This window comes from Ranitomeya variabilis, chromosome 7, assembly GCF_051348905.1.
Source record: "Ranitomeya variabilis isolate aRanVar5 chromosome 7, aRanVar5.hap1, whole genome shotgun sequence".
Lineage (NCBI taxonomy): Eukaryota > Metazoa > Chordata > Amphibia > Anura > Dendrobatidae > Ranitomeya > Ranitomeya variabilis.
In genome coordinates this window covers 67,182,911-67,210,824 of record NC_135238.1, presented here as the reverse complement: position 1 = coordinate 67,210,824, position 27,914 = coordinate 67,182,911, and the positions used below count along the sequence as shown (strand labels likewise).

Below are 27,914 nucleotides of genomic sequence, written 5' to 3'. Positions count from 1 at the left end.
TACAGAAATCCAATATTGTCCAAATACACATTTTTAAAAATATATTGAAAAGTCTGTAGGCAATTTATCTTTAGTGTTGGCTACTTTTTAAGTCTACGAGTTGCGTTGTGCCACATTAATGGACCACATGGCAAAATTATACACAATTTGCTATGATTTTGTGACCGCTCCAGGTAAGGTCAAAATCTTTTTCGAAAAAAAAAAAGTTACAATTTTTAGCATGCTGAATCTAATTATCACCCGTTTTTAGTCCATGTCCATTTTTACCATCCTAGTGTCATCTGTTTTTGTTGCATATGAAAAAAATATGAAGGTTTCCCAAGTGTCTCCTAGCATCTAGGAGAAGTGAAAAATGGATAACAATGGATTCACAAGTGGATGAATTTGAGCTGCAAAATTCTGACAAAACTAATTTTTTTATTTGTCATCATAAGCCCGAAACATAAATAAGAAAGTTCGAAAAGGGTTATGGACTATAATGTTTCATAGGTTAAAAAACCCTGATATCACAAATAAGTGAATGGGGCTTTAAATAAAATCTGTCATCAAATTTTTGCTATCCCATCTGAGAGCAGCATGATGTAGGGGCAGAGACTCTAATTCCACTGATGGGCCACTTACTTGTCTGCTTGCTGTCATTATGATAAAGCTTACCCACACCACTGATTGGCAACTTTCTGTATTTACTGTGCATAGGCGGAAAGCTGCCAATCAGTGATGCGGTGGGGTTATGCAGAGCTAATGAATCTGGAGGACTACATGACAGCATGTTTACTAGCCCTTTAGTGATAATTTCCTGCTGATAAAACTATGATAATATCAAAACTATACTAAGCAGCCCATTAAGTGACACATCGCTGGAATCAGGGTTTCTGTCTCTACATCATGCAGCTGTCAGATTAGGTGGCAAAGACCAAGTGAGAAGTGACAGATTCCCTTTAAGAACATACTTTATCTTTACTGATAGCGGATCTTCGGCAAATACTGGTGGAAACTCATATTTTCAAAATATTCAAGCCTAGTGAGTTGCATTGACAATTTGAAGAGCGAGGCCATCATTAGGGGATCCTGAGGTTACTCCAATACTCCTTTATGACAGACATCTGATAAATGTTGTAAATTCTTTCCGTTTTATGGGTTTTTACGTGGTTAATCTTTAGAAAAATATCTTCTGTTTTAATAATTACCTTATGTCCACAGTAACCTTGGAAACATGTCTGACGGAGAAAAGCTAAGTTCAGCTCCCGAATTTCCAGCAACAACCATTAATATGGATTACTCATCTCAAATGGCACAAACAGGTATTTGTAGAAGTCACATAAGTAATTGGTTATGCCTTTTGTATAAAACGCAATGATGTAGTAAGATTATACATGGCTCAGCCATAACATTAATACCACTGACCGATTACGCAAATGGCACCGATTATCTTCTGACCGTGACGAGGAGCACGAAGCATTATTTCTTGAAGCATTAATCCCTTAGAGAGACATTTTTCTAATTTGTTCAATTTTGCGTCACTTTATTTGATAACTCCTAGTGTTTCTGAGATTGAGTTTTGGGACACGTTGTACTTTATGTTAGCGTCAAATTTAGGTCGATATGTTTTGCATTTATTTATATAAATATTGCTGAAATTGACAGAAGACTTAAAAAAAAATTAGAAATTTTCTAAATTCAGACAGACAGTCACAGCACATAAACTAGTTAAATAATATTTACTAGGAGTCAAATTACATCAGCATCATTTTTCAAATGTATTTTTCTTTTGTTAGGATGTTAGAAGGGATAAAAATGTAAAAAAAAAAAAATGAAAAAACAATTTTTAATTTTTTTCAAGTAAATTTACAATTCCTATGGTTTTTTTAGAGCACACATCACTTTTGAAGTGACTTTGCAGGGCTATATATCAGAAAAACAAAACAATACCCCATTTTAAAAACTGAACCCCTCAAATATTCAAAACCACATTCAAGTAGTTTATTACCCCTTCCGGTAAAATGAAAAATACTATTTTTTAGTAGAAAAAAGAAAATGGACCTCACAATTTGTAACTTTTTCCAAACACCATATGTGGTCTTAAACTGTTTGGGCACAGCAGAGTTTGAAGAAGAGCGCTTATTTATTATTGGAGAAAAAATTTGGCTGAAATATTGACTGTGGACACCAGGCTGCATTTGAAGGGCCCTTGAGGTGTCAGAACAGTCAAAACAGCAGGAACCCTTCGAAAGTGACCTCATTTTAGAATCCATAAAAATGAAAAATTTGATTTTTTTTTTCCACTAAAATGTTGATTTAGCCCCAAATTGTCAGTTTCAAAAGCGGTACATAGGAGAAAAAGGATCTGACAATTTGCCACACAATTTCTCATGAGCTCGATAATACCTCTTATGTGGTTGCAAACTACTGTTAAGGCGCATGGGAGGGCTCAGAAGGGAAGGAGCGCTATTTGCTTTCTGATCGCACGTTTTTGCAGGAATACATTGACGACGCCATTTCGCATTTGCAGAAGCCCCAAGGCGCTGAAACAGCAAATTTCTGCCATAAACACTTTGATGAACCAGGGCCCATGTTTTTTGGCTACAGTGTTGCTTTAGCACCAAACATTTAATTTTCACATTGGGTAACGGGAGAAACACAATACATGAAGCAATTTATCTGGAGTACGCCAATACCCCTCTTGTGGCCAGAAACTACTGTTTTAGCACACAGGGTCGAAGGGAAGGAACTCTATTTGACTTTTGGAGTACAATGTATCACATTCACAGAGCTCCTCTCAAATGGCCTCGTTTTGAAAATCTCATGGAATTCATTTAGGTATTTGGCGAACATTTTGAACCTACAAGTACTGTATAAAATGTTGTACCATTGGGATGCGTAATGAAAATATTTTTTTCCCACTTACATGTTGCTGTAGTCCTAAATTTTTCATTTTTACAAGTGTTAATAGGAGAAAATGGTCCACACAATTTGCAAAGCAATGTGGTTGAAAACTATTGTTTGTGCAGGGAAGAAATGCTATTTGGCTGGAATAGTTTGCAGGTGCCATTTGTAGACCCACTGGGGTGCAAGAACCTCAGGAAAACCCCAAAGTTGACGCAATTTTTGCAAACTACTAGTGTTGATCGAGCAGTGAAATACTCGAGTGCTCGGTACTCGAATCCAGCACATCGGTCGCTCAGACGTGCACATCGGTCGCTCAGACGTGCACATCGGTCGCTCAGACGTGCTCAACTAGAGTAGCTAGGATAATGGAAGTGAATGGCAAATTCAAGCATTTTTCCGGAGGACATTTTTATCCAACAGGTGTTTCATCCATTTCTTTACCATTGGGCTGTCTGAAAATGAAATATTACATTTGTTGCAATAATAAGTAGATTTTGCGCAAAATTGTTAATTTTTACCATGGCTAATAAGAGAAAAGCGCCATGTACTGTAATTTAGTACACTAATTCTCCCAAGTACAGCAATGCCCTATAAATGGTCACATACTACTGATTATATTACACCGCTGATTATCATGGCAGCTAACAATGTGCATGGACTACACCTCTGTATATCATTGTGCATTTATGGGAGGAAGACAATAGTCAAAAGCCATTTTCTTTTCCCTGGTGCTGTTTGCGGGCACTATTTGCAGAGCCCCTAAAGTGCCAAAATGGCAGAAAACGCCAAATATTTACCCATTTTGCAAATCACACTCAGAAAATACATCTATGGGTGTACTGACTATATTGGCACCACCGTTGTTTTCTGGAAATTAGATTCACCATTTTCTCTGCTGTAGATCTAGAAGAGCTCAGTACATTATGCCTTGTATCTCCGGGCCACACAACTGATTAGCAGCTTTCTGAGCACATTGTATAATGACAAAGGGCTGCTAATCAGTGCTGGTGGTGGGGTTGGACTAGGAGGCATGAGGCCACTGGTCCTGTAGTGATAATCTCCTGCTGATAAAACACTGATCCTATTGAAACAGCCTAGTAAGTGACACATCACTGCAATCAGTGTCTCTCCCCTATCATTATGCTGCTATCAGATTACATAGCAAAAAGCTGGTGACAGATTTTCTTTAAAGATGCACACCATTGATCAATTCAAACAGCAACGAACCTGCTTATTGATAGTTTCCAGGTAGCAGCAAGAGGATTTTTGCAAACAGTAAAAAGAAAGTGGTAAGTAATTAAAAGGAACGTCAATGTAATACAGATATATTAGGGTTGTGACGAAAAATGTACTGCACATAAAATGAAATATATGTACTGCCTATTATAGCACCTGCACTGGGGATGAGGGAGGACAATACACTGCCCAATAGATGAGGGGCCGAGCTGTACAAGCATCAGGAAAAAGGATAAACCAAAGTAATACACAAGAGGAAATCAGGCCCTCCATACTCCTACCACCCACAGAGTAGTGGTAAGGTGGAAAGAGAGGTGATGGCCACCAAAAAAAAAAAATCCCAAATTGTTTTGGAACATGCAGAATCTGTTGAATGTGTCCATTTCTATGTTCTTAATAATGAATACAAATGAGTATAGATATTAATATGCACAATTATGTTTTCACTGTACGCAGCTACAGCACCAGAACCCCAATTCAACATGGCAGCTCCACCATATGCCGCCCCACCATATGCCGCCCCGGCTGAAGGAAACTACCTGTACCAGGCAGCAGGTATAGTATCAAAAGGAATAGGACTAAGAAAACAAAATGTAAATGTTAAATTGCTTTGTGAAATCTTTTCCTGGATACGTCCACCCCAGGGACATCTACATTCATATCGACACTCGAGTAATGTAATAATTTCCCCAGTATATTTATACATTGGTTTATATGCGTCTCCTTATATCACTTGGTTCAAAATAAACTAAACTATCCACATATATAAGCACCGTTACCTTACTACCTGATTTCTGCACATGCACTTTTATCTGATGTCTACTTACCTGTGTTGTATATACAATATGTAATTAGATACTTGCCATACCATTTGCTTGCAATTTTCCATCCAGGCATTTGAATCAAATTATCACTGGTGGTATACACTTATGCACTTCATGCTAATATTTTGTACTACGGTACATTTTTTGGTCGGTACTTTCATTTGCCTTATCGTTGTATTTGCATCTCCATCTGCTCTATGCATATTTATTTATATTTTAGCATATTTATTGTTGTCTCTGTTTATTACGTCCGCTTTTCATTTGGCTATTCATTCCCACCCTTTCCAAATTTTAATTGTTATATACAGCTCTGGCAAAAAATTAAAAAGAGACCACCACATCAAAACCCCGTCATGGGCAGCCCAATCTCCAGACCTGGACCCCGTTGGAAACCTCTGGAATGCAATCAAGAGGATGATGAATAGTCACAAGCCATCAAACAAAGAAGAACAGCTTACATTTTTGTGCCAGAAGCAGTGTGACAGACTGGTGGAAAGCATGCCAAGATGCATGAAAGCTGTGATTAAAAATCATGGTTATTCCACCAAATATTGATTTCTGAACTCTTCCTGAGTTAAAACATTAGATTGTTGTTTCTAAATGATTATGAACTTGTTTTCTTTGCATTATTTGAGGTCTGAAAGCACTGGGGTTTTTTAATTTTGACCATTTCTTCTTTTCAGAAAAAAAATACAAAATTTATTGCCTGGAACTTCTGAGACATGTTGTCAGAAGTTTATACAATAAAAGAACAATTTTCATTTTACTTAAAAATATACCTATAAAGAGAAAACACGGGTATTACATACCTGGTAATGTGTTTTTTTCATGAGACATGACGGCACCACGAGAGAGGGGATCCGCCCATCAAGGACAGGAAACCTTCAAGATAAAAGGGGCGGCTCCTCTCTCCACATCAGTTGTTTTACAGAGTACGAGAGGAACTCCGCTGGTTAGTGTACACATAAATAATACATCCTATACGGTTCTATTCACCGATACCCCAGGGAGAGTATAATACAAATAATGCTAATAATACACCCAACTAATGACGTGATCAAAAGGGTGGGAATATAAGGGTGCCGTCATGTCTCATGAAAAAACACATTACCAGGTATGTAATACCCGTGTTTTTCCATCATACATGACGGCACCACGAGAGAGTTACAGAGATATGTATTCTCTTTAGGGAGGGATCGCTGCTTATAACACTCTTCTCCCAAATGTGAGATCAGAGGTAGCAGATAGGTCTAGCCTATAATGTTTAAAGAATGTAGACGGAGAGGACCAAGTGGCCGCCTTACAGATTTGGTCGATGGTAGCATCTGCTCTCCCCGCCCACGATGTCGCCATGGCCCTCGTGGAGTGGGCTTTCAGACCCTGTGGAACAACCCTGCCTGCACTACTATATGCTAGAATAATGGCCTCTCTCACCCATCTAGCTATAGTCTGTTTTGAAGCTTTAAGGCCCTTCCTTGACCCCTGGAACGCAACAAATAAAGCCCTCTGCTTCCTCCAGGATTTTGTCACCTCTAGATACGGTAGGATACATCTCCTAACGTCTAGGCAATGGAGTATCTCCTCTTTTTTGTTACTGGGATTGGGACAGAAAGAGGGTAGGGTTATATCCTGAGGTCTATGGAATCTCGATACCACTTTGGGGAGATATGCCGGATCTAATTTTAATACGACCCTATCGTCCATAATTTGTGTGTAAGGGGGGTCAGCTGACAACGCGTGTAAATCCCCCACCCTACGGGCCGATGTAAGTGCCACTAACAAAGCTGGTTTTAATGTTAGTATTTTATCAGATGCTGTATTTAAAGGCTCAAAGGGGCTTTCCGTCAGGGCTGTTAACACTAGATTTAGATCCCATGGTGGAGGAGTAGGAGATAGAACAGAGTCAGCTCTACTACAGGCTCGGATAAACCTCACCACCCACCTATTACTTGCCAGGTCACAGTTGAATAGGGCTGCTAAGGCTGAAATGTGTACTTTGAGGGTACTAACAGCTAACCCCAGATCTAAGCCCTTTTGCAGGAACTCCAGTATTGCCACTATCAGGACCTCCCCTTCCCGTATTGGCCCTGAGCTGGACAGGAATTTCTTCCATATCCTCCCATAGATCTTGGTCGTTACTGGTTTTCTGCTGCTGAGCAAGGTGGATATTAACCCAGCTGAGAACCCTTCTTTCTCTAGTAACGACCGCTCAAATGCCAGGCTGTCAAATGAAGCCCGGAGTTCTGCGGGTGGTTGAAGGGACCCTGCGTTAGAAGGTCCTGGTCTTCCGGGAGAACCCACGGGTCCGTCACTGACATCACTCTCAGCCAGTAAAACCATGGCCTTTTCGGCCAGAAGGGCGCTATCACAATCACTCTGGCCTTGTCTTCCCTGATCTTCCTCAGAACTGCTGGGATTAGACATATCGGTGGGAAGGCATACAGGAGTCCCGACGTCCATTCTATGCTGAAGGCGTCTACTGCCAACGGCCTGTCTGCTGGGTTCAGGGATCAGAATCTTTGAACTTTTCTGTTGGCTTTTGAGGCAAAGAGGTCTACCCTGGGTTTTCCCCACATGTGCACTATTCGTTGAAAAACTGACTTTTTTAGGGACCATTCTCCTTGCCTCAAGTGGTTCCTGCTTAAAAAGTCTGCCTTTATGTTGTCCACACCTCGGATATGCAGGGCCGATAATGACAGGAAGTGCCTTTCGGCTAGAAACATGAGTCTTGTGGTTACGTGCATCAGAGTCCGAGAGCGGGTGCCTCCCTGGTGGTTCACGTATGCGACCGCTGTTCGGTTGTCCGATAGGACTCTCACATGATGCCCTGCCAAGTGAGGAAGTAACCTCTCTAGCGCCTTTTGTATTGCTAGGAGCTCCCACTCATTTGAGGATAGATCTTTCTCCTCTTGAGCCCAGGAGATGACTCTATCTGTAACCACCATCTGAGAGATTGGAGCACAGAGAGTGGGAGAGTGAGCTTCTGCTCTAGCTGCCCCTGAAGTTCCAGGTCGTTCTGCAGCACACACCATTGCAGTTCTCTTGTATGGAACTGGGGCCATTTTACTGCCGGTATGCAGGAGGTTAGGGACCCTAACACCGACATGGCTCTTCTTAAAGTCATTTCTGTTTTTTTAAAGTGGCCATAATCGTCTGTTTGATCTTTTCCTCTTTTTCTTCTGGGAGGCGACACTCCTGTGCCACGGAGTCTACCGTTATCCCCAGGAAATTCTGGACCATTGCTGGCTCTAGCTTGGACTTCTTGAGATTTAGTTGCCATCCCAGTGTCTGAAGAGTGTCCATCACTATCCTGACCTGCTCCTGACAGTGAGAAAAGTTCTTCCCCACTATCAGGAAGTCGTCCAAGTAGGGTATTATCAGAGTGTCTTTTTCCCTGAGATGTGCCGTGACCTCGGCTATCAGCTTTGTGAATACCTGTGGGGCTGTTGCTATCCCAAAGGGCAGAGCCCTGTATTGAAAGTGACGCAACTGGGACCCCATCTGGACAGCCACTCTGAGAAACCGACGATCTTGTTGTCTGATCGGGACGTGATAATAAGCGTCCTTGAGGTCGAGGACGGACATGTAACACTGGGGATAGAGAAGTTTCACTGCTGATTTTATGGTCTCCATCTTGAACGATGGTATTACAAGAAATTTGTTGAGGCCTTTTAAATTTATTATTGTCCTCCAAGAGTTGTCTGGTTTTTTTATGAGAAAAAGAGGGGAATAAAATCCTTCCCTCCTTTCCTCTATAGGAACATCTTCCAAGACGTGCTTGTCTAGGAGTGATGTTACTTCCCCCTCCAGACTGTCTTGTTTTTCCTGGGAGGACTGTACCGGAGTCTGCATATATCTTCTTGGAGGCAAGTGGTGGAATTTTAGTTTTAGGCCTGATCCTACGATCTGCCGGATCCATATGCTGGATGAGATCCTCTCCCAGGCTGGAAGGAAGTGAGAGAGCCTCCCTCCCACCTGAGAAGGACCGTCACTGGAAGGGTTTGTTGGTGTCTCTGGAGGACTTGCCAAAATAGAAGCCCTTTCCTCCCCTGGGTCGCTTGTCCAGGTTGCTCCTGTCTCGGTCTCTGTACTGCTGCCTCTGGAATTTTTGACCTCTCCGAAAGGAGCGACGAAAGGGCTGAAATGGCTGTTTTGGAAAGTTCTTCTTTTTATCCCCGGCTTTCTCCAATACCTCGTCTAATGCTGGTCCGAAAAGGAAGTTCCCCTCACAAGGCAAAGAGCAGAGCTTCATCTTCGCCTGAGTATGTCCTGGCCAGCATTTAAGCCATATGGCACAGCGTCCTGTGTTGGCTAACGCTGCTGATTTTGCTGCCAGCCTAGCCGAGTCCGCTGATGCTTCAGCTAGAAACACAGCCGCTGCTCTCATGGTTGGTATTGATTCTAGAATAGCTTCCCTGGGAACTTTTTGCTCTACCTGTTCCTCCAGGTTGTCTACCCAGACTTTTAAGGATCTGGCTACACAAGTGGCCGTGATAGCTGGCCTTTGCACCTGCCGAGGCTTTCCATGCCGTCTTTAGGGAACTTTCCACCTTCCTGTCCAGAGGCTCTTTTAGAGAACCTAGGTCCTCGAATGGCAGGGAGGATTTCCTGGCAACTTTTGAGACTGCCACATCAATCTTTGGGGCTTTATCCCAAGATGAGGACGCCTCTTCCTCAAACGGATACCTTCTCTTTAGGGAGGTGGTTATTTGGGACCTCTTTTCCGTTTTTTGCCATTCCCTTTTAACCCCTTACTGACATCGGACGGGATAGTACGTCCGATGTCAGCTCCCCTGCTTTGATGCAGGGCTCCGCGGTAAGCCCGCATCAAAGCCGGGACATGTCAGCTGTTTTGAACAGCTGACATGTGCCCGCAATAGCGGCGGGTGAAATCACAATTCACTTGCCGCTATTTACTAGTTAAATGCCGCTGTCAAACGCAGACAGCGGCATTTAACTACCGCATCTGGCCGGGCGGCCGGAAATTACGGCATCGCCGACCCCCGTCACATGATCGGAGGTCGGCGATGCTTCTCCATTGTAACCATAGAGGTCCTTGAGACCTCTATGGTTACTGATCGCCGGTAGCTGTGAGCGCCACCCTGTGGTCGGCGCTCACAGCACACCTGATTTTCTACTACATAGCAGCAAACAGCAGATCGCTGCTATGTAGCAGAGCCGATCGTGCTGTGCCTGCTTCTAGCCTCCCATGGAGGCTATTGAAACATGGCAAAAGTTAAAAAAAAAGTTAAAAAAAATGTGAAAAAAGTAAAGAAAATATAAAAGTTTAAATCACCCCCCTTTCGCCCCAATCAAAATAAATCAATAATAAAAAAAAAATCTACACATATTTGGTATCGCCACGTTCAGAATCGCCCGATCTATCAATGAAAAAAAGCATTAACCTGATTGCTAAACGGCGTAACGAGAAAAAAAATCGAAACGCCAGAATTACTTGTTTTGGTCGCCGCGACATTGCATTAAAATGCAATAACGGGCAATCAAAAGAACTTATCTGCACCGAATTGGAATCATTAAAAACGCCAGCTCGGCACGCAAAAAATAAGCCCTCAACCGACCCCAGATCATGAAAAATGGAGACGCTACGAGTATCGGAAAATGGCGCAATTTTTTTTTTTTAAGCAAAGTTTGGAATTTTTTTTCACCACTTAGGTAAAAAATAACCTAGTCATGTTAGGTGTCTATGAACTCGTAATGACCTGGAGAATCATAATAGCAGGTCAGTTTTAGCATTTACCCAGGTGAACCCAGCAAAAAAGCCAAGCAAAAAACAAGTGTGGGATTGCACTTTTTTTGCAATTTCACCGCACTTGGAATTTTTTTCCTGTTTTCTAGTACACGACATGGTAAAACCAATGATGTCGTTCAAAAGTACAACTCGTTCCGCAAAAAATAAGCCCTCACATGGCCAAATTGACGGAAAAATAAAAAAGTTATGGCTCTGGGAAGGAGGGGAGTGAAAAATGAACACGGAAAAACGAAAAATCCCACGGTCATGAAGGGGTTAATCAGTTCTTGTAATTGTTCATTAATAGGGAATGACCTCCGTTTTCTCTTCTGTAGGCCACTGAACATAAGTTCCTGGTCTGTCTTTTTAGCCTTCTCATCTACCAGCCCCATGGTAGAACGAACAGCTTTTATAAGCCTGTCCGTAGCCTCTGCTGGAAATGTATCCTCCTCCTCTGAGCTACTATCCGAGTAGTGAGCTGTATCCAAGTCCCCCTCTGACTCTGAGGAATCCCTCTGGGATGCTACGGAGGGGCTGGATCTGTCCCTGGATCTGGCATCTGTGTCGGCTGTTTGCAATGCTTTAACGGACTTAGAGACCTCGGACTGGATCAGAGATCTTAGGCTGTCCATAAAGGAGGGTGTTTCCTCCGCCACCGTCCTATTGATACACTCCTGACACAGTCTTTTACCCCAAGATGTCTTTAAAGGCTTTTTACATAAGGGACACTCCTTATTTTTAGTTTTTCCCTTATATTTTTGGGGGACCTCCTATACTCCACCCCGCAATGTATGTAAGAAAAGAGGGGAGAGACGGAGATAAGAGAAGAGAAAAGAACAGACATTAGCGTGCTGGACTTTCTCGCAGTTCACTCACCACTCGGACGCTTTCAAAGTACGGGTACCGGATCCGGAGGTTGGCTGGTTTTCTCCGTGTCTCCCAATGAGACTAGGGACCCCTCCTTGGCACGGCGATCCGTCCGTACGCTGTCCGAGCGGCTTCTGCTGCTGCCACGGCGGTTCTGGCTCTTTTCGCTTGAGCGAGACCACCTCTCCTGCATCACTTGCTGTGGCATCAAATGCTCTGGTGAAAAGCTCTCCATCATACACACCACCACGTAACAAGAGTAGTCACCTTCAACCTAGCCTGGTTTTAGTGACACAGGGCAGCATTCTGGCTCATTTAAATAGCCTTTTAATGAATCACCTGGTTGATCCTGCCATTACTGGCTGCTTCACTAGTCAGGTGCATATGCGCACCTGTCATGAATTAGTTACCTGGCTGATCGTGCCTGCACCACTTCCGGTGCTTATAGATGCCATCAATCACCTGGTTGATCCTGCCGCCGCCAGCGCAACGCCTGCGCTGTGTAATTATGCCAGAGCGCGCACCCGGCCCATTAACCTGGTTGATCCTGCCTCCCCGGAGACTACCGACGGAGCTGCGCGCGCACCCGGACTTACCTCCGGTGCGCGCTGCTGTATTGTGCCTCAGGCATGCATCCGGTTACACACTTCCGGTGCGCGCCGCCTCTTTCGGTCCCCCTGCTACTCAGGACCCTCTATAATGTTCCGAGTGCTGCCGCCGGGTACTGTGCGCATGCGCGTACCTGCCTTTTCCGGGTACCGGACGCCGGCTGAGCAGGAGCTTGCAGCGCCGGAAAATGTCCATGCCACGGACCCCAAGAGCCAGATGCGCAGCACTCACCCCCAACAGCCAGATGCTTCTCAGCAGACGCCGCTCCACAGTGCTTTGTACAGGTATTGACCAGGGTGGAGGGGGGGGGGGAAGGGGGGAGACCTGCTCTTCACGCTCGACAGGGAGGCCCCAAAATCCTCCGAGGAGCTTACCTAGCCCGGGCACCGATGTGCCTCACGGGCTGCATGGCCACCTTTGGTCAACAGGGGGGGGCACCATAAGGTGACCCCCGTGGACAGCAGGATTTTCTACTCAGCAGTAGTGTTGAGCATTCCGATACTGCAAGTATCGGGTATCGGCCGATACTTGCTGTATCGGAATTCCGATACCGAGATCCGATACTTTTGTGGTATCGGGTATCGGGTATCGCAACAACATTAATGTAATAATGTGTAAAAGAGAGAATTAAAATAAAAAATATTGCTATACTCACCTGTCCGACGCAGCCTGGACCTCAGCGAGGGAACCGGCAGCGTTGTTTGTTTAAATTTCGCGCTTTTACTTGGTTACGTGAAGTCCCGGCTTGTGATTGGTCAGGGCGGCCATGTTGCCGGGACGCGGACCAATCACAGCAAGCCATGACGAAATTATGTCACGGCTTGCTGTGATTGGTCCGCGTCCCGGCAACATGGCCGCCATTAACCAATCACAAGCCGTGACGTCACGGGAGGCTGGACATGCGCGTATTTTAAAAAGCGCACGTGTCCAGCCTCCCGTGACGTCACGGCTTGTGATTGGTTAATGGCGGCCATGTTGCCGGGACGCGGACCAATCACAGCAAGCCGTGACGTAATTTCGTCACGGCTTGCTGTGATTGGTCCGCGTCCCGGCAACATGGCCGCCCTGACCAATCACAAGCCGGGACTTCACGTAACCAAGTAAAAGCGCGAATTTTAAACAAACAACGCTGCCGGTTCCCTCGCTGAGGTCCAGGCTGCGTCGGAGAGGTGAGTATAGCAATATTTTTTATTTTAATTCTTTATTTTACACATTTATATGGATCCCAGGGTCTGAAGGAGAGTTTCCTCTCCTTCAGACCCTGGGAACCATCAGGAATACCGTCCGATACTTGAGTCCCATTGACTTGTATTGGTATCGGGTATCGGTATCGGATTGGATCCGATACTTTGCCGGTATCGGCCGATACTTTCCGATACCGATACTTTCAAGTATCGGACGGTATCGCTCAACACTACTCAGCAGGGGGGAAACGCCACCTGCGGCCCCTGTGGAGAATCTTCACCTGGGCGTTCGCCTCGCGGGCTGTGGCCATGCTTCGCTCAGGGGGGCATGGTATACATTGACCCCCGAGGCGACTATGGGTACCTGGTGACGGGTGCAGACCAGCGCCTGCCCAAATCCACCCGACCCAGGCCCCGGCATCCTCTTCTGTCTTCATCAGACGTCTTCCATCTTGAGGGTTCCCTGTCAAGGACAGGAAACCAACTGATGTGGAGAGAGGAGCCGCCCCTTTTATCTTGAAGGTTTCCTGTCCTTGATGGGCGGATCCCCTCTCTCGTGGTGCCGTCATGTATGATGGAAAAAATCAGACAAACTGGACATTTTGCAGTGGTCTCTTAATTTTTGCCAGAGCTGTACTTAATAAAGCCATACCTTTTATTATATAGACTCCAGCATGCAGCCAGTACTTAGCATAGCATCCATCTTGGACTCTGAGGTCTGGCACAGCTCTCTTAGGCCCATTACCCAGAAACAGCTTTTTAGCTCTACTACCCAGGGACAGCTCTCTTAGCCCTACTACCCAGGGACAGCTCTTAGCCCTACTACCCAATGGCAGCTTTCTTAGCCCTACTACCTAGTGGCAGCTCTCTTAGCCCTACTACCCAGTGACAGCTCTCTTAGCCCTACTAGACAGGAGCAGCTCTCTTAGCCCTACTAGACAGGAGCAGCTCTCTTAGCCCTACTACCAAGGGACAGCTCTTAGCCCTACTACCCATGGACAGCTCTCTTAGTCCTACTACTCAGGGACAGCTCTCTTAGCCCTACTACCCAATGGCAGCTCTCTTAGCCCTACTAGCCAGGGGCAGCTCTCTTAGCCCTACTACCCAATGGCAGCTTTCTTAGCCCTACTAGACAGGGGCAGCTCTCTTAGGCCTACTACCTAGGGGCAGCTTTCTTAGCCCTACTAGCCAGGGGCAGCTTTCTTAGCCCTACTAGCCAGGGTCAGCTTTCTTAGCCCTACTAGCCAGGGGCAGCTCTTAGCCCTACTAGCCAGGGGCAGCTCTCTTAGCCCTACTATCCAGGGCAGCTCTCTTAGCCTTACTACCCAGTGGCAGCTCTCTTATCCCTACCAGGGGCAGCTCTCTTAGCCCTACTACCCAATGGCAGCTTTCTTAGCCCTACTAGGCAGGAGCCGCTCTCAGCCCTACTACCCAGGGGCAGCTCTCTTAGCCCTACTAGCCAGGGGCAGCTCTCTTAGCCCTACTAGCAAGGGGCAGCTCTCTTAGCCCTACTAGCCAGGGGCAGCTCTCTTAGCCCTACTACCCAATGGCAGCTTTCTTAGCCCTACTAGCCAGGGGCAGCTCTCTTAGGCCTACTAGCCAGGGGCAGCTTTCTTAGCCCTACTAGCCAGGGGCAGCTCTTAGCCCTACTAGCCAGGGGCAGCTCTCTTAGCCCTACTATCCAGGGCAGCTCTCTTAGCCCTACTACCCAATGGCAGCTTTCTTAGCCCTACTAGCCAGGGGCAGCTTTCTTAGCCCTACTAGCCAGGGGCAGCTCTTAGCCCTACTAGCCAGGGGCAGCTCTCTTAGCCCTACTATCCAGGGCAGCTCTCTTAGCCCTACTAGCCAGGGGCAGCTCTCTTAGCCCTACTACCCAATGGCAGCTTTCTTAGCCCTACTAGCCAGGGGCAGCTCTCTTAGGCCTACTAGCCAGGGGCAGCTTTCTTAGCCCTACTAGCCAGGGGCAGCTCTTAGCCCTACTAGCCAGGGGCAGCTCTCTTAGCCCTACTATCCAGGGCAGCTCTCTTAGCCCTACTACCCAATGGCAGCTTTCTTAGCCCTACTAGCCAGGGGCAGCTTTCTTAGCCCTACTAGCCAGGGGCAGCTCTTAGCCCTACTAGCCAGGGGCAGCTCTCTTAGCCCTACTATCCAGGGCAGCTCTCTTAGCCCTACTACCCAATGGCAGCTTTCTTAGCCCTACTAGCCAGGGGCAGCTCTTAGCCTTACTAGCCAGGGGCAGCTCTCTTAGCCTTACTACCCAGTGGCAGCTCTCTTGTCCCTACCAGGGGCAGCTCTCTTAGCCCTACTACATAATGGCAGCTTTCTTAGCCCTACTAGCCAGGGGCAGCTCTCTTAGCCCTACTAGCCAGAGGCAGCTCTCTTAGCCCTACTAGCCAGGGGCAGCTCTCTTAGGCTTACTACCTAGGGGCAGCTTTCTTAGCCCTACTAGCCAGGGGCAGCTCTCTTAGCCCTACTACCCAGGGGAAGCTCTTTTAGCCCTACCAGGGACAGCTCTTAGCCCTACTACCCAGGGACAGCTCTCTTAGCCCTACTACCCAATGACAGCTTTCTTAGCCCTACTACCCAGAGGCAGCTCTCTTATCCCTACCAGGGGCAGCTCTCTTAGCCCTACTACCCAAAGGCAGCTTTCTTAGCCCTACTAGCCAGGGGCCGCTCTCTTAGCCCTACTACCCAATGGCAGCTCTTAGCCCTACTACCCAGGGACAACTCTCTTATCCCTACCAGGGGCAGCTCTCTTAGCCCTACTACCCAATGGCAGCTTTCTTAGCCCTACTACCCAGAGGCAGCTCTCTTATCCCTACCAGGGGCAGCTCTCTTAGCCCTACTACCCAATGGCAGCTTTCTTAGCCCTACTAGGCAGGAGCCGCTCTCAGCCCTACTACCCAGGGGCAGCTCTCTTAGCCCTACTACCCAATGGCAGCTCTCTTATCCCTACTACCCAGGGACAACTCTCTTAGCCTTACTACCCAGGGACAGCTCTCTTATCCCTACCAGGGGCAGCTCTCTTAGCCCAACTACCCAGGGACAGCTCTCTTAGCCCTGCTATTCAGGGACAGCTCTCTTAGCTCTACTACCTATGGACAACTCTCTTACATCCGTTGGCGAGTCCATGCTTGTACTGTGTTGCACGGAAGTCTGTATGAGCCCTTACAATTACGATTGGCCCTTTGAAGGCAACCATGATGTGGCTCTCAGTGAAAATGAATTTGATACCTCTGCCTTAGAGTAAGTTTAAATTTTGAGTGCAATTCAATACGAATCTGCAGACATCCGTATAGGTCTTGTTTCCGAATTCCCTGTATTAAAAATCCTAAACATCTGGAAAACCGACTAAATTCACTTCTCTTGCTGCCATGGTACCATCCCTCTGGTCTCCCGCCCATCAATCCATAGCAAAAATTGACATGATGCCGATTTAAAGGGAACCTGTCACCTGAATTTGGCGGGACCTGTTTTGGGTCATATGGGCGGGGTTTTCGGGTGTTTGATTCACCCTTTCCTTACCCGCTGGCTGCAATATTGGATTGAAGTTCATTCTCTGTCCTCCGGAGTACACGCCTGCGCAAGGCAATCTTGCCTTGCGCAGGCATGTACTCCGGAGGACAGAGAATAAACTTCAATCCAATATTGCGGCCAGCATGCAGCCAGCGGGTAAGGAAAGGGTGAATCAAACACCCGAAAACCCTGCCCATATGACCAAAAACTGGTCCCGCCAAATTCAGGTGACAGGTTCCCTTTAAAAATGCAGACTGCAGAATATTTTTTGTGTAGACTTCCTGCTGCATGTTCATAAGATTTTTACAATTCATCGATTTTGCCTTGTGTGCACACAAACACAGATCCGTAATACTTGCACCAATATGATTTTCTTTCCAACGTAATGCAAATAGCCAGTAGTTTTAAGCACGTAAACTACAAGGTCAGAGGTGATGCAATCATTTCTTTAGGCCTCATTCAGACATTCACTTTTCACGTACGTGTTCTATTCAGGATTCTCACAGACAGAACATGTATCCATTATAGTCTATGGGACTGTTCACATATCCATATTTTTTGTAGACTGTTTCCGTAAAAAATACATGGAGGCTTGTCCATTTTTACTGGCATAGTGTATGAAAAGAACCAATACAAGTCTACGGTTCTGTAAAAATCATACACTGCACACAGATGGCGTCAATGTGCAGCCAGTTTTTTGTCCGTGAATGACATTGTAGTGGATAGGAGAAGTTCTGTAATTCCTTTTTTATTCATCCATGCGTGAAAAACATTGATGAAACACTGCTGGTAAATCGGACATACGGACCAAACACTGATGGTACTCTGGTCCAAAACACTGACGGCACTCAGGTCCAAAACACTCTGACCATTTTGTTTCATGCGTAGCAAAAAAAACGAGACATCTGAATTAGACCTTATTCTTAATTATTACTGTAGTTGACATTTTACATCTTTCTCAAAGGTTGGAATCCAGCAGTTTATCCGCCACCACCGCCATACAATGAGATACCAGGGAATCAACAACCAAGTAAGTCTGCAGAACACAAGCCTAAAATCTTGATTATGAAAAAAATCTGACTTTGGAAGAGTTCATGTTAATAAATATTATTTTTTTACCCTCTATAGTCATTGTGCCTCAAGTCGTTTTTAAGACTGAGCTAGGCGATAACCCAGGACTGGCCGTGTGTCCTGTCTGCAATGTGCCATGCACTACGAGCGTCCAGTATAAATCTGGCTGTTTAACCATCCTCCTTTGCTGTCTTTTGTTTTTTGTGGGGTAAGTTGAACAGTTCACATTTACTAATTTAATGCTATCTAGACAATGATCTGCTCATACTGTATTTTCTGTGGTGCAGGTTATAGGCTCGGTGACTGGTGAGATTATATGAAAGAAATTGCTTCATGTAACTGACATATAATATCTTTGTCAGATACGTTGTTAGGTTTTCAAGAGATTAGGGCACAAGCCTAAAGCCATGGTAGCTTCTCAGGGTAACTGAAATATTGTAGTCACATGGCATATCCCAAATATCAGCATTAGTGATGAGTGAGCACCAAAATGCTTAAGTATTTGGTACTCGAATCGAGCAGGTCAGACACTCGGGGTATCAAGTCTAATAGAACTCAATGATAAACTCAAGCAGTTTATCAGCAGACCCTAACTGGAGGGAGGGCAGAAAATCACTGAAATGGATGGAAAAAGCACTCAGCCACACTGCCCAGTTAATCAGATGTAAATTGAAAATTAATATTCACTGCTCCCCATGCTCACCTCTCGTTGCCAATGAAGATTTTTGCTATCACTGGCCCGACGCCGAGAGGTGGGCGTGGGGAGCAGTGAATATTAATTTTCAATTTACATCTGATTATCTGGCCTGCACATGGCTCTCACTTCTCCAGTGCTGACGGAAGAAACAAAAAAAAAAAAATGATGCAGTTTATTAGACATGTGGCATAAACCAAGGTGAAGTGAATGTAAACACAGCACTTCGGGCAAAAACAGGATGAACAAAACAAAATGGTATGCAGTGTCTGCATCTGCGGGGATTCGTTCACTCAGAACAATAGCCACTCACTGGTTCAGATTTTTCCTTCTCAGGACATGAAACTGCTGGATATCCTCTCTCCAGCACTACTGAACTCTGAATGCCGACTATTTAAGCCCAAGACCACACAATGGGTTGGAGATAGTGATGAACGAATATACTTGTTACTCGAGATTCCTCGAGCATGCTCGGGGTTCCACCGAGTATTTTTTAGTGCTCAGAGATTTAGTTTTTCTTGCCGCAGCTGAATGATTTACATCTGTTAGCCAGCATACATGTGGGGATTCCCTAGCAACCAGGCAACCCCCACATGTACTTATGCTGGCTAACAGATGTAAATCATTCACCGGCGGCAAGAAAAACTAAATCTCCGAGCACTAAAAAATACTCAGAGGACCCCTGAGCATGCTCGAGAAATCTCGAGTAACGAGTATATTCGCTCATCACTAGTTGGAGATAAGGTGCACAACCTCCCACCCAATCTACAATTGTCCACAAAAAAACAGCCCTTAAAATGGCAGATTAACCCCTCTCAGCACAGTGTGCTGGAAAAAACTTCTGGGTTTCAAATCACTGAAGCCAATAGCCTCCATGAAACATATCTCCCCTTCAGCACTTTCCCAGTGACTTTATCACGCCCTGTAGTAACAAAGAAGTAAACACAGACCCAGTGGCTGTGATGAACGGTGGCGTCAGTATTATTACCGCAGTTCACAGCTGCTTCTCACACAGACAGCAGTGCAAGAGTTGAAAAAATGAGCGTTGATGTCATTGCTCATCATTTCAGCTCTCGTTCTGGTGTCTGTGTGACCTGGCGGCTGTGAATTGTGGTAACCTTACTGACGTCACAGCTCATCAAAGCTGCCGGGTCTTACAGAGTGCAGCATGAGACCAGGCAGTGGCTGCTTTGTTCTCAGAATGAGGCTCCATATGTCTTGGATGACATGGGACCTCGTGGGAATCCATGGACTACACCAGACTGGTGTGGGAGTTTTTTCTTTTTCTTTAATAAGTTGATAAATCTATTATTGTTTCTTATGTTGACACGTTGCTTTTTTCTGCTTTTCTTTACTGCCAAGACAGTAGGTTTGGGCTGCAGTAAAGAACAAAAATCAGGATTCTGTGTGTTTTTGATGCTTTTTTTGATGCAGGTTTTGGATGCAGACAAAAAAGCATAAACATTTTTTGTGTACATAGCGTAAACATGTACGGTAGACAAAAGACACATTTAATCTGCACAAAAAAATGCAGCAAAACTGCACCACAAAATAGCAAAAATGCACCAAAGTCTGCTTTTTGTAAGCTGCATCTTTGCTGCCAAGAGCAGATTTTTGGTGCAGAAAAAAAAGAAGCAACGTGTGAACATAGCATTAGGCTATGTGCACATGTTGAGTATTTGATTGCTGAAACTTCTGCACCATTTCTGCATATCTTTGGAGAAAAACTGCAGCACATTCTTGATGCATTTTTGCGTGTGCTTTTTGTGCGTTCCTTTTCAAGCATTTTTTTTCAAGTGTCTTTGTAAAGCAATGACTATAGCTTATTAAAGCTAGTTGAAAAAGGAAAAAAAAAGTTTAGATAGATAATTTCCCAGCCCCACAACACATTATAACACTGCACCCTTTATTGCTTTGTGCGTGAAGCTTATCCGGTAGCTTTTCATGATTAAGTAAATTTAAAAAATGACATGGGGTTATTTTTAATAACCAGCCAAGGTAAAGCAGGCAGCTAGGGGATGATATTATCAGGTTGGGAAGGTCCATAGTTATTAGGCCTTCCCAACCTATTAATATCAGTCTCCCGCTGCCTGCTTTCCATCAGCTGGTTAACAATGGCGGACCCCATGTTTTTTTTTCATCTGTCAGCACTGGTCGAAGTGAGAGCCACATGCTGCCCAGTTAATCAGATGTACCGTAAATTGAAATTGAATATTCACCCATGACATGATACAACAGGCCATTCACAGTAATGCCAGCTGCTAATGTGGCTACGGTATTACGGTGTATGGCGGGCAAATACCGCATGTTCATTGACTGTAACAGCCGCAAAACATGCTGGACGATGCATGGCGCTCAAACACCGGGATACACGATCTAGCCACAAGCGTGCCTGAGCACCCCAGATCAGATTATCATTTCTTCTTATACTGGCCTGTTAGGGACTTTGTTAAGCACATAGTGAGACTAATACGGAGAGTCAAGTCTACTGTCGGAATTATCAGTTTTTAGATGGCCAGTTTAGTACTAGGGTACACCCCCCTTGTGACCCCAGGATTAATAAACCCTGACTTCATATAAAGATGTAATAGGAGCATGTGCATCAGGCCTTACACCGATGGGTAACGTGTCTGTCTGTGGCGGATACACCAAGTGTATCAAGGTTAGCGACAGTTGGCAATTTATGCACTGAAGAGGACCTGTCCCTAGGCCAAAAATTGTCAATTTTTGCTCTTATGGTTCCAGAGATATGGGCCTTTATATTTAGTGCTAACTTTCATGGTCTTTAATAAGGATGTGTTGCTCACAAGTTAATATAACAGTTACCTAAAGAAACACCCCAGAGAAATCTGCGAGCCGTGCCCCCTTGTAAAGATATTAAAAACTAGCACCAAATAAAAAAAAAACAACACATATCTCTCTGGAACTGAATAATCGTATAGTGGATTTAAGAAAGAAAATTAAAAAAATAATATTCAAGGGAGCACCTAGAATAAAATAAGAAAAACTGCCCACTTATGACCTAGTGACAGGTCCTCTTTACAGCACTATCAAATGTTTTAACCCCTTCCTTACATCTGCTGCGCATGTACGACGCAAGTCGGGAGCAAGTATTTGGAGCGGGCTCAACAGCTGAGCTCATCCCAGTCTCGATAGATGATGGCTGCATTAAACAGCCTTCATCTGCCCCTACAAGAAATGAGTGTAACTGAGCGCCACTTAAAGGATGCTGTCAGTCTCTGACAATGGCATTTAAAGGGTGCAATCTGGGGAGCGCACCATTCCTTGTGCTCATGGACCCCTCATGTGTTGCCACCTATGCCTGCCATTACATTTTTTCTATGAAGACCAGGCCGTGGCTGGCATTGAGAACAGACCATGATTTTTACTACATTCTGCAATAGAGTTGAATTGCAGAATATAGTACAAGCGATCACAGGTTAAAGTCCCTTAATGAGATTAAAAAGTTTAAAACTTCAGAAAATTGCAGCAATAAAAAATTGAATCGCCCACAACTAACCCCATGAAAACTACAGAAATATAAAATATATATTTTTTGTATATATCACTGACTCCATAAAACTAATATATCAATAGAAAATTCTCAAAAAAAAATTTGGTAAATTCTCAAAAAACATTTGGTAAATTCTTAAAATAGATACAAATTAAAACGCCAGAACTGCAGGGTTTTTTTGCTCTCCACAATTCTGTAAAAATGTGATAAGCCATGAAAATGTTATATCAATAGCAATATGGCATAAATAAAAACTACCGTTCCCTGCAAAATACAGCCCTCACACAGATCAATCAATAGTACATTTTCCAAATTTCCCATTTTTTCACCATTAAAATATAAAAAAGAAAAAAAAAAAAAAACTGGTAAAGTCTGGCATTGCCCTAATCATACTGATGTGTTAATCAAGATTCCCGGTCATTTTTATTTAAAAAAATAAATAAATAAATAAATAAAAAAATAAAAATGGCAGAATTGATTTTTTGTTTTGCAATTTCAACACGTGACATTTTCTTCCCCCCTTTTTCCAGTACAATATGTGGTCAAATGAGTTTGTCATTCGGAGCTACAAATCATCATGCAAAAAATAAAACCTCATGTGTGTATGTTAGGGTGTCAGTGGAATAATAAAAAATATATGACCCTCGGAAGAAGGGGGAAGAAAATTATGAAAGCACAAAACCAAAAATTGTCTTCTTCAGGAGGGATTTACATATGGATGTGAATTCATTTTTTGTCACTTTTCTTTCTTTCAGATGTGTGTTAGGCTGCTTCTTAATACCTTGCTGTGTCAAAGGCTGCAAAGACGTGAACCACTACTGTCCCAACTGTAAACACCTCATCTACAAATACAAGCGCATATAGGCAATGCCGGCATGTCCCAGAAAGTAACTAAAATTCCATCAAATAAACAAAAAATGGTAGAAATTACTACTTTAAATTGCACTTAATACAAAATGTGTAATATTAAGTGAAAGATTTCCTATTACTCAGTGACGTTTCAGTGAAAGAGAAACGGGGTTGCAAACTGGAATATTCATAAATAGGGGCCTACTTCTGGAGTTTTAAGCTCCAACCATTTTTGTGACTAGTATTCAAGATGCCGTTCAAATAGATACATTGCATTCCATGCAATGTATGGTACTGCAGCTGTTAACATTTATTGGTTTTGCTACAAAGTATCAGTTTATCGATCATGCAAATTACCTCTTCATAGAGAAAGAGGACAGGATCTCTAGTGCAACCTAATGAATGTAGCAATCCTAAAAGTCAATATCAACCCTTTAATAAGTCTTGCCACATTTTTTTTTTATCAGCCATCATTAGAGGAATTTTTTCCCTTAGTCTTGACTGCAGGCAATAGATTATCACAAAGCCTCCTCTATGCTTCACTGTAGGCAGGGTGTTCTTTTCAGCATTTATTTCTTCCTACAGTCAACCTGGAAATCCACAAGTCAAAAAAGTTCCAGTTTTGCTTCATCATTCTACATAACAGAATCCCCAAATTTCTGTAGCTTATTCCTATGGTTCCGTGTATATTGAAGAAGAATTTTCTTTTGCCTTGAGTCAGTAGAGGTGGACATCTTGGAGTTCAGGCAGGGAGACCTTTAGCATTTAGTATATGCTTGTTTGTGCAAACTGAAACCTCAGTACCTGCTGCCACCAAATCTTTCTGCAGCTCTTTTACAGTCATTCCAGCAGATTATAACAGCCAAACGGAGGTCTAGTAAATATTAAAGACTATTCATGAAGTGGTGGCTAATTTCAGCAATCATTATAAGTGGGATTTTGTGTTGAATTTGGAGAAACCACTTGTTATATTAGTTGTCGAGCTTATTAAATTGGAGAAATCCACTTTATCCACCTGGATTGATCATTCAAAGTGTTCAATTTACAGGTACAAGAAAAATATATTTTTGAGAGAGTCAGAAGAGTCTGGGAGCGCAAACTTATGATAACCTTTGACATATTCAGAGCAGGAATGAATCTGTCGCATGGATTTATGTCTTTCTACTTCAATTAAGGAATGGGCTCCTCAGACCCATTGGGGGCATCAGAACCCTCCACTAGACCTTAATCACAGGACAATATAACTTTCATATTCCTTATCTATGACCTGCTCCAATATTTACTGTCACAGCGGTTTTGCCATGTTCCACATTGATAGTTCTGCTTCACCTCGCTTGTATTATTTACTGCACTATTCTGTGTCCTGTTTTGTATGAATACGTAACTCTGCAGATTTTCTGTTATACTGAGCCTGATGAGACCTCGAAAGCTTGCAATTTGTTACCGCCTTTTCAGTTAACCATTAAAAGGTATCAACCACTGAGGACTCTAAAATCGTCTTCAGTGAAAACAGACTTTCCCATTATGGAGATAGTTGATGACAATTGGTGCTTATAACATTCTATAGATTTCTGCTTCTAGCTCCTCCACTCTCCATAGAATTTTACAAATACCAACTGCCATCTCAGTAATGTGAAAATTATTATTATTTATTTATATAGCACCATTAATTCCATGGTGCTGTACATGAGAAAGGGGTTACGTACAGAGTTATAGATATCGTTTACAGTGACAGACTGGTACAGAGGGGAGAAGACCCTGTCCTTGCAGACTTACATTCTATGGTCTTCGCCGAATATAGATTTTGCACATGAATTGAGTGAGAATCAGTCCAGGAGAAAGAAGAGGATTTATCTGATAAAATAAGTCATTTTATAATATATCTTAACATGTGCTATTGATTTTTGGAAAAAAAATAAAAATATAAATGACTGAGGCGAGAACTATGCAACAATTGATCATGTAATATGAAAATCAATTTAGGCATCATCAGTTCAAAAATAGTCAAGCAATCGTTGTAGCCACATTGTCCTAGCCATATTTTCCATTGAGGTCTCTTTCTACCTGCTCCTCATTTTGCCCGTATACCTTGTTTACTGCCTTTTGGGCATATAATAAAAGCTTATTTGTTGTATGTAATGTTGTAACAACCTTTTGGATCTATTCCTCCAGATTTAAGATCTCTCCGCTTTCACCTACATTGTTTTCAGCAAGTGGATACAAACCGCGTCAAACTACGGTACCAAAAGCCCCTCCGTACAATTGATTCTAGGGTCCCATTCCTCAGCTACATGCAACAAATAATCTAGCCAGGCATGTGATTTGCCCTTTTAATTTCAGTCTATTCTTTCATGAAGTTATAAAATGGGTAGTTTGTGAGAGGAGATGCTGCGTTTGTCTGCATATAGAGCACTAGGTGTCGTGTGTCCAAGAGCAGCTCAAGTGGTGGGGCCTACCGGGGCATTCCCCTCTCCCCAATGCTGGCCAATCCGAGGCTGGTAGCTCCCACCATGCCTTATTAATATGTTGTATATACAGGAACTGAACTCACCCCTCATGAGCAAGTGGCGTCAGCTGTAACATACAAGAGCTACCATGCTACAACAGCTGTGAACAGAGGCTCTCGAGAGGAAAGTACCGTATTTTTTGGCATATAAGACGCACCGTCCTATAAGACGCACCCCAAATTTGGGGTGAAAAATGCAGAAAAAAAGATTTTTTATAAGATGGGGGACCGTCTTATTGTCCGAATTTAAGATCTCTTACCTGAGGGCAGGCAGTGGCAGAGCAGGGTCACAGGAGGCATGGTGGTGGCAGAGGTGAGGTGATGCTGAGGTGCGGTGGGCGGAACGGCGTGCACCTGAGCAGGGTCCCATCCTGCTTAGGTGGGCGACGCCATGGCCTGGTGTCCATGGGGAGGTTGCTGTGGCGGTGGCAGACGTGCAGTCACTTCCTCAGGTGGCAGCGGCCAGGGTCCCTTCCACATTTGAGGTGACGCCACAGCAGTAGTGAAGGAGAGCAGCAGAGCTGGGTGGTTTTCCTGGTGGCGGCGGGCTTACCGGCATTGTGGCGGCGACAGAGGTGCGGGCATGATGTGGCACGGTGAGCTGTATGGCGTGAGCAGGTCCCATCCATATTTGAGGTGAATCCGCGGCCCGGTATTGATGGAGAGCAGCAGCGCTGGTGAGTTACGGTATTTTCCGGTGGCGGCGGCCATCTTGCTGAGGCCGCGCGTGCGCAGATTCACTACTCTGCATCCCAGGGCTTCAGGAAAATGGCCGCCGCGATCTCCATCTGCGCACGCGCGGCCTCCCGCGGCCATTTTCCTGAAGCCCTGGGACGCAGAGTAGTGAATCTGCGCATGCGCGGCCTCAGCAAGATGGCCGCCGCCACCGGAAAATACCGTAACTCACCAGCGCTGCTGCTCTCCATCAATACCGGGCCGCGGATTCACCTCAAATATGGATGGGACCTGCTCATGCCATACAGCTCACCGTGCCACATCATGCCCGCACCTCTGTCGCCGCCACAATGCCGGTAAGCCTGCGTTCCGAATATAAGACGCACCCCCCATTTTCCTCACAATTTTTTTGGGGAAAAAGTGCGTCTTATATGCCAAAAAATACGGTATGCCGCTTTCGTCCCCCACAAAGCAATGCCAGTGGGGTACTGTGGCAGTAGGAGATCCTAACAAAAGATCTAGTAAAATGCTTATCAGAAATAATGCAGACAGGCTCAATATACTGCTCTAAAAGTATTATATTCCGTGGCAAACAAGTGATTGCATATCCAAAATGAAACCCTTCCGCACACATGCTATATATACACTTTCCACAACAGTGGCCATTTTACCTCTTCTATGCCATGATCAATAATGAACGCTGCAACTTAGAGGATAAATGGAGGAAAGGCTTTGTTTTTGTTTTTTTAATTATTTGCCTTCTAAATAGAGATCTGAATATCGACTCCAAATTAGTACCACTGAAAACAAAAATGTTTCTGCAAAAGTAGTGAAAATAAACTAAATAAATTTGTTATTTCTGTGAATATGACATTCATCTCTTACGGTAAAATTTTGTTGTACAATATTAATAGAAAATATATATATTTAACAGTAAATGGTGAAATTAAAACATAGGAATCTTTACTGCAAAAAAATGTCATCATACAGCTAAGGAGACAGAAAAATAATAGTTATGGATTTTGAAATGGTGAAGAAAAAAATTTGTAAGGTGTTAAACGTGTTGTAGAAGAAGAGGTCAATAATATTAAAATTCAAAAAAACTAGTTTCAAGTGTCAAAGAATTACTTGGAGCCTTCATTGGGGGACACGTAACCATGGGACTTCCTAAAGCAGTTCCAACGGATGGAACAGAATAAATTTCAAAAATCAGGTCGGACATTGGGCGACTGCTGCTTGAAGGACCTTTCTCCTCAGGCCGGAATCAGCTGAAGTGTAGGTACGTACTCTGTAGAATCTTGCGAAAGTGTGAAGATATAACCAGGTAGCAGCTTTGCAAATCTGGATTGCAGAGGCCGAGTGGTGACCAGCCCATGAGGCCCCGACCACCCAGGTGGAGCGAGCTCTTACTCCCGGAGGGGGTGGTCCATCTTTAATGCAACACACCTCCAGTATAGCAGAGTGAATCCCATGGGCGATGGTGGATTTGGAAGCAGGGAGACACTCCCCAGGTGGGGATAATTGACAAAAAACGAAAGGAATGTCTCCTGATGAAAGGGTGTTTAGGATTAAGTTGAAGAAAGGAGGTGCTCTTGCCGCCAGTAGCATTCTGAGATGAGCTGGTCTAGTTTGGACCCAAAGTACTGAACCCTGGAACGGGTGATTGGTAAGAAATTTCTTAGAAGCCAGGTCCACAATCCAGGTCTTAAAGGGAAATTTTTTTTACCGCAATTG

General features: G+C 44.2%; 1 protein-coding gene across 4 annotated transcripts in view; it reads left to right on the top strand.

Annotated features, from left to right (window-relative positions):
- The window catches only part of LOC143786049 (lipopolysaccharide-induced tumor necrosis factor-alpha factor homolog), a 36,933-nt gene extending 12,087 nt beyond the window's left edge, over positions 1-24,846 (top strand). For all 4 annotated transcript variants that reach the window (XM_077275224.1, XM_077275226.1, XM_077275225.1 and 1 more), the window contains 5 exons: positions 1,201-1,301; positions 4,579-4,677; positions 17,836-17,901; positions 18,000-18,150; positions 22,906-24,846. In XM_077275224.1, coding sequence (XP_077131339.1) covers positions 1,214-1,301; positions 4,579-4,677; positions 17,836-17,901; positions 18,000-18,150; positions 22,906-23,014 — 513 coding nt within the window. In that variant the 5' untranslated portion in view covers positions 1,201-1,213 and the 3' untranslated portion in view covers positions 23,015-24,846. The remainder of the gene's footprint in view (positions 1-1,200; positions 1,302-4,578; positions 4,678-17,835; positions 17,902-17,999; positions 18,151-22,905) is intronic.
- Positions 24,847-27,914: the final 3,068 nt, after the last annotated feature.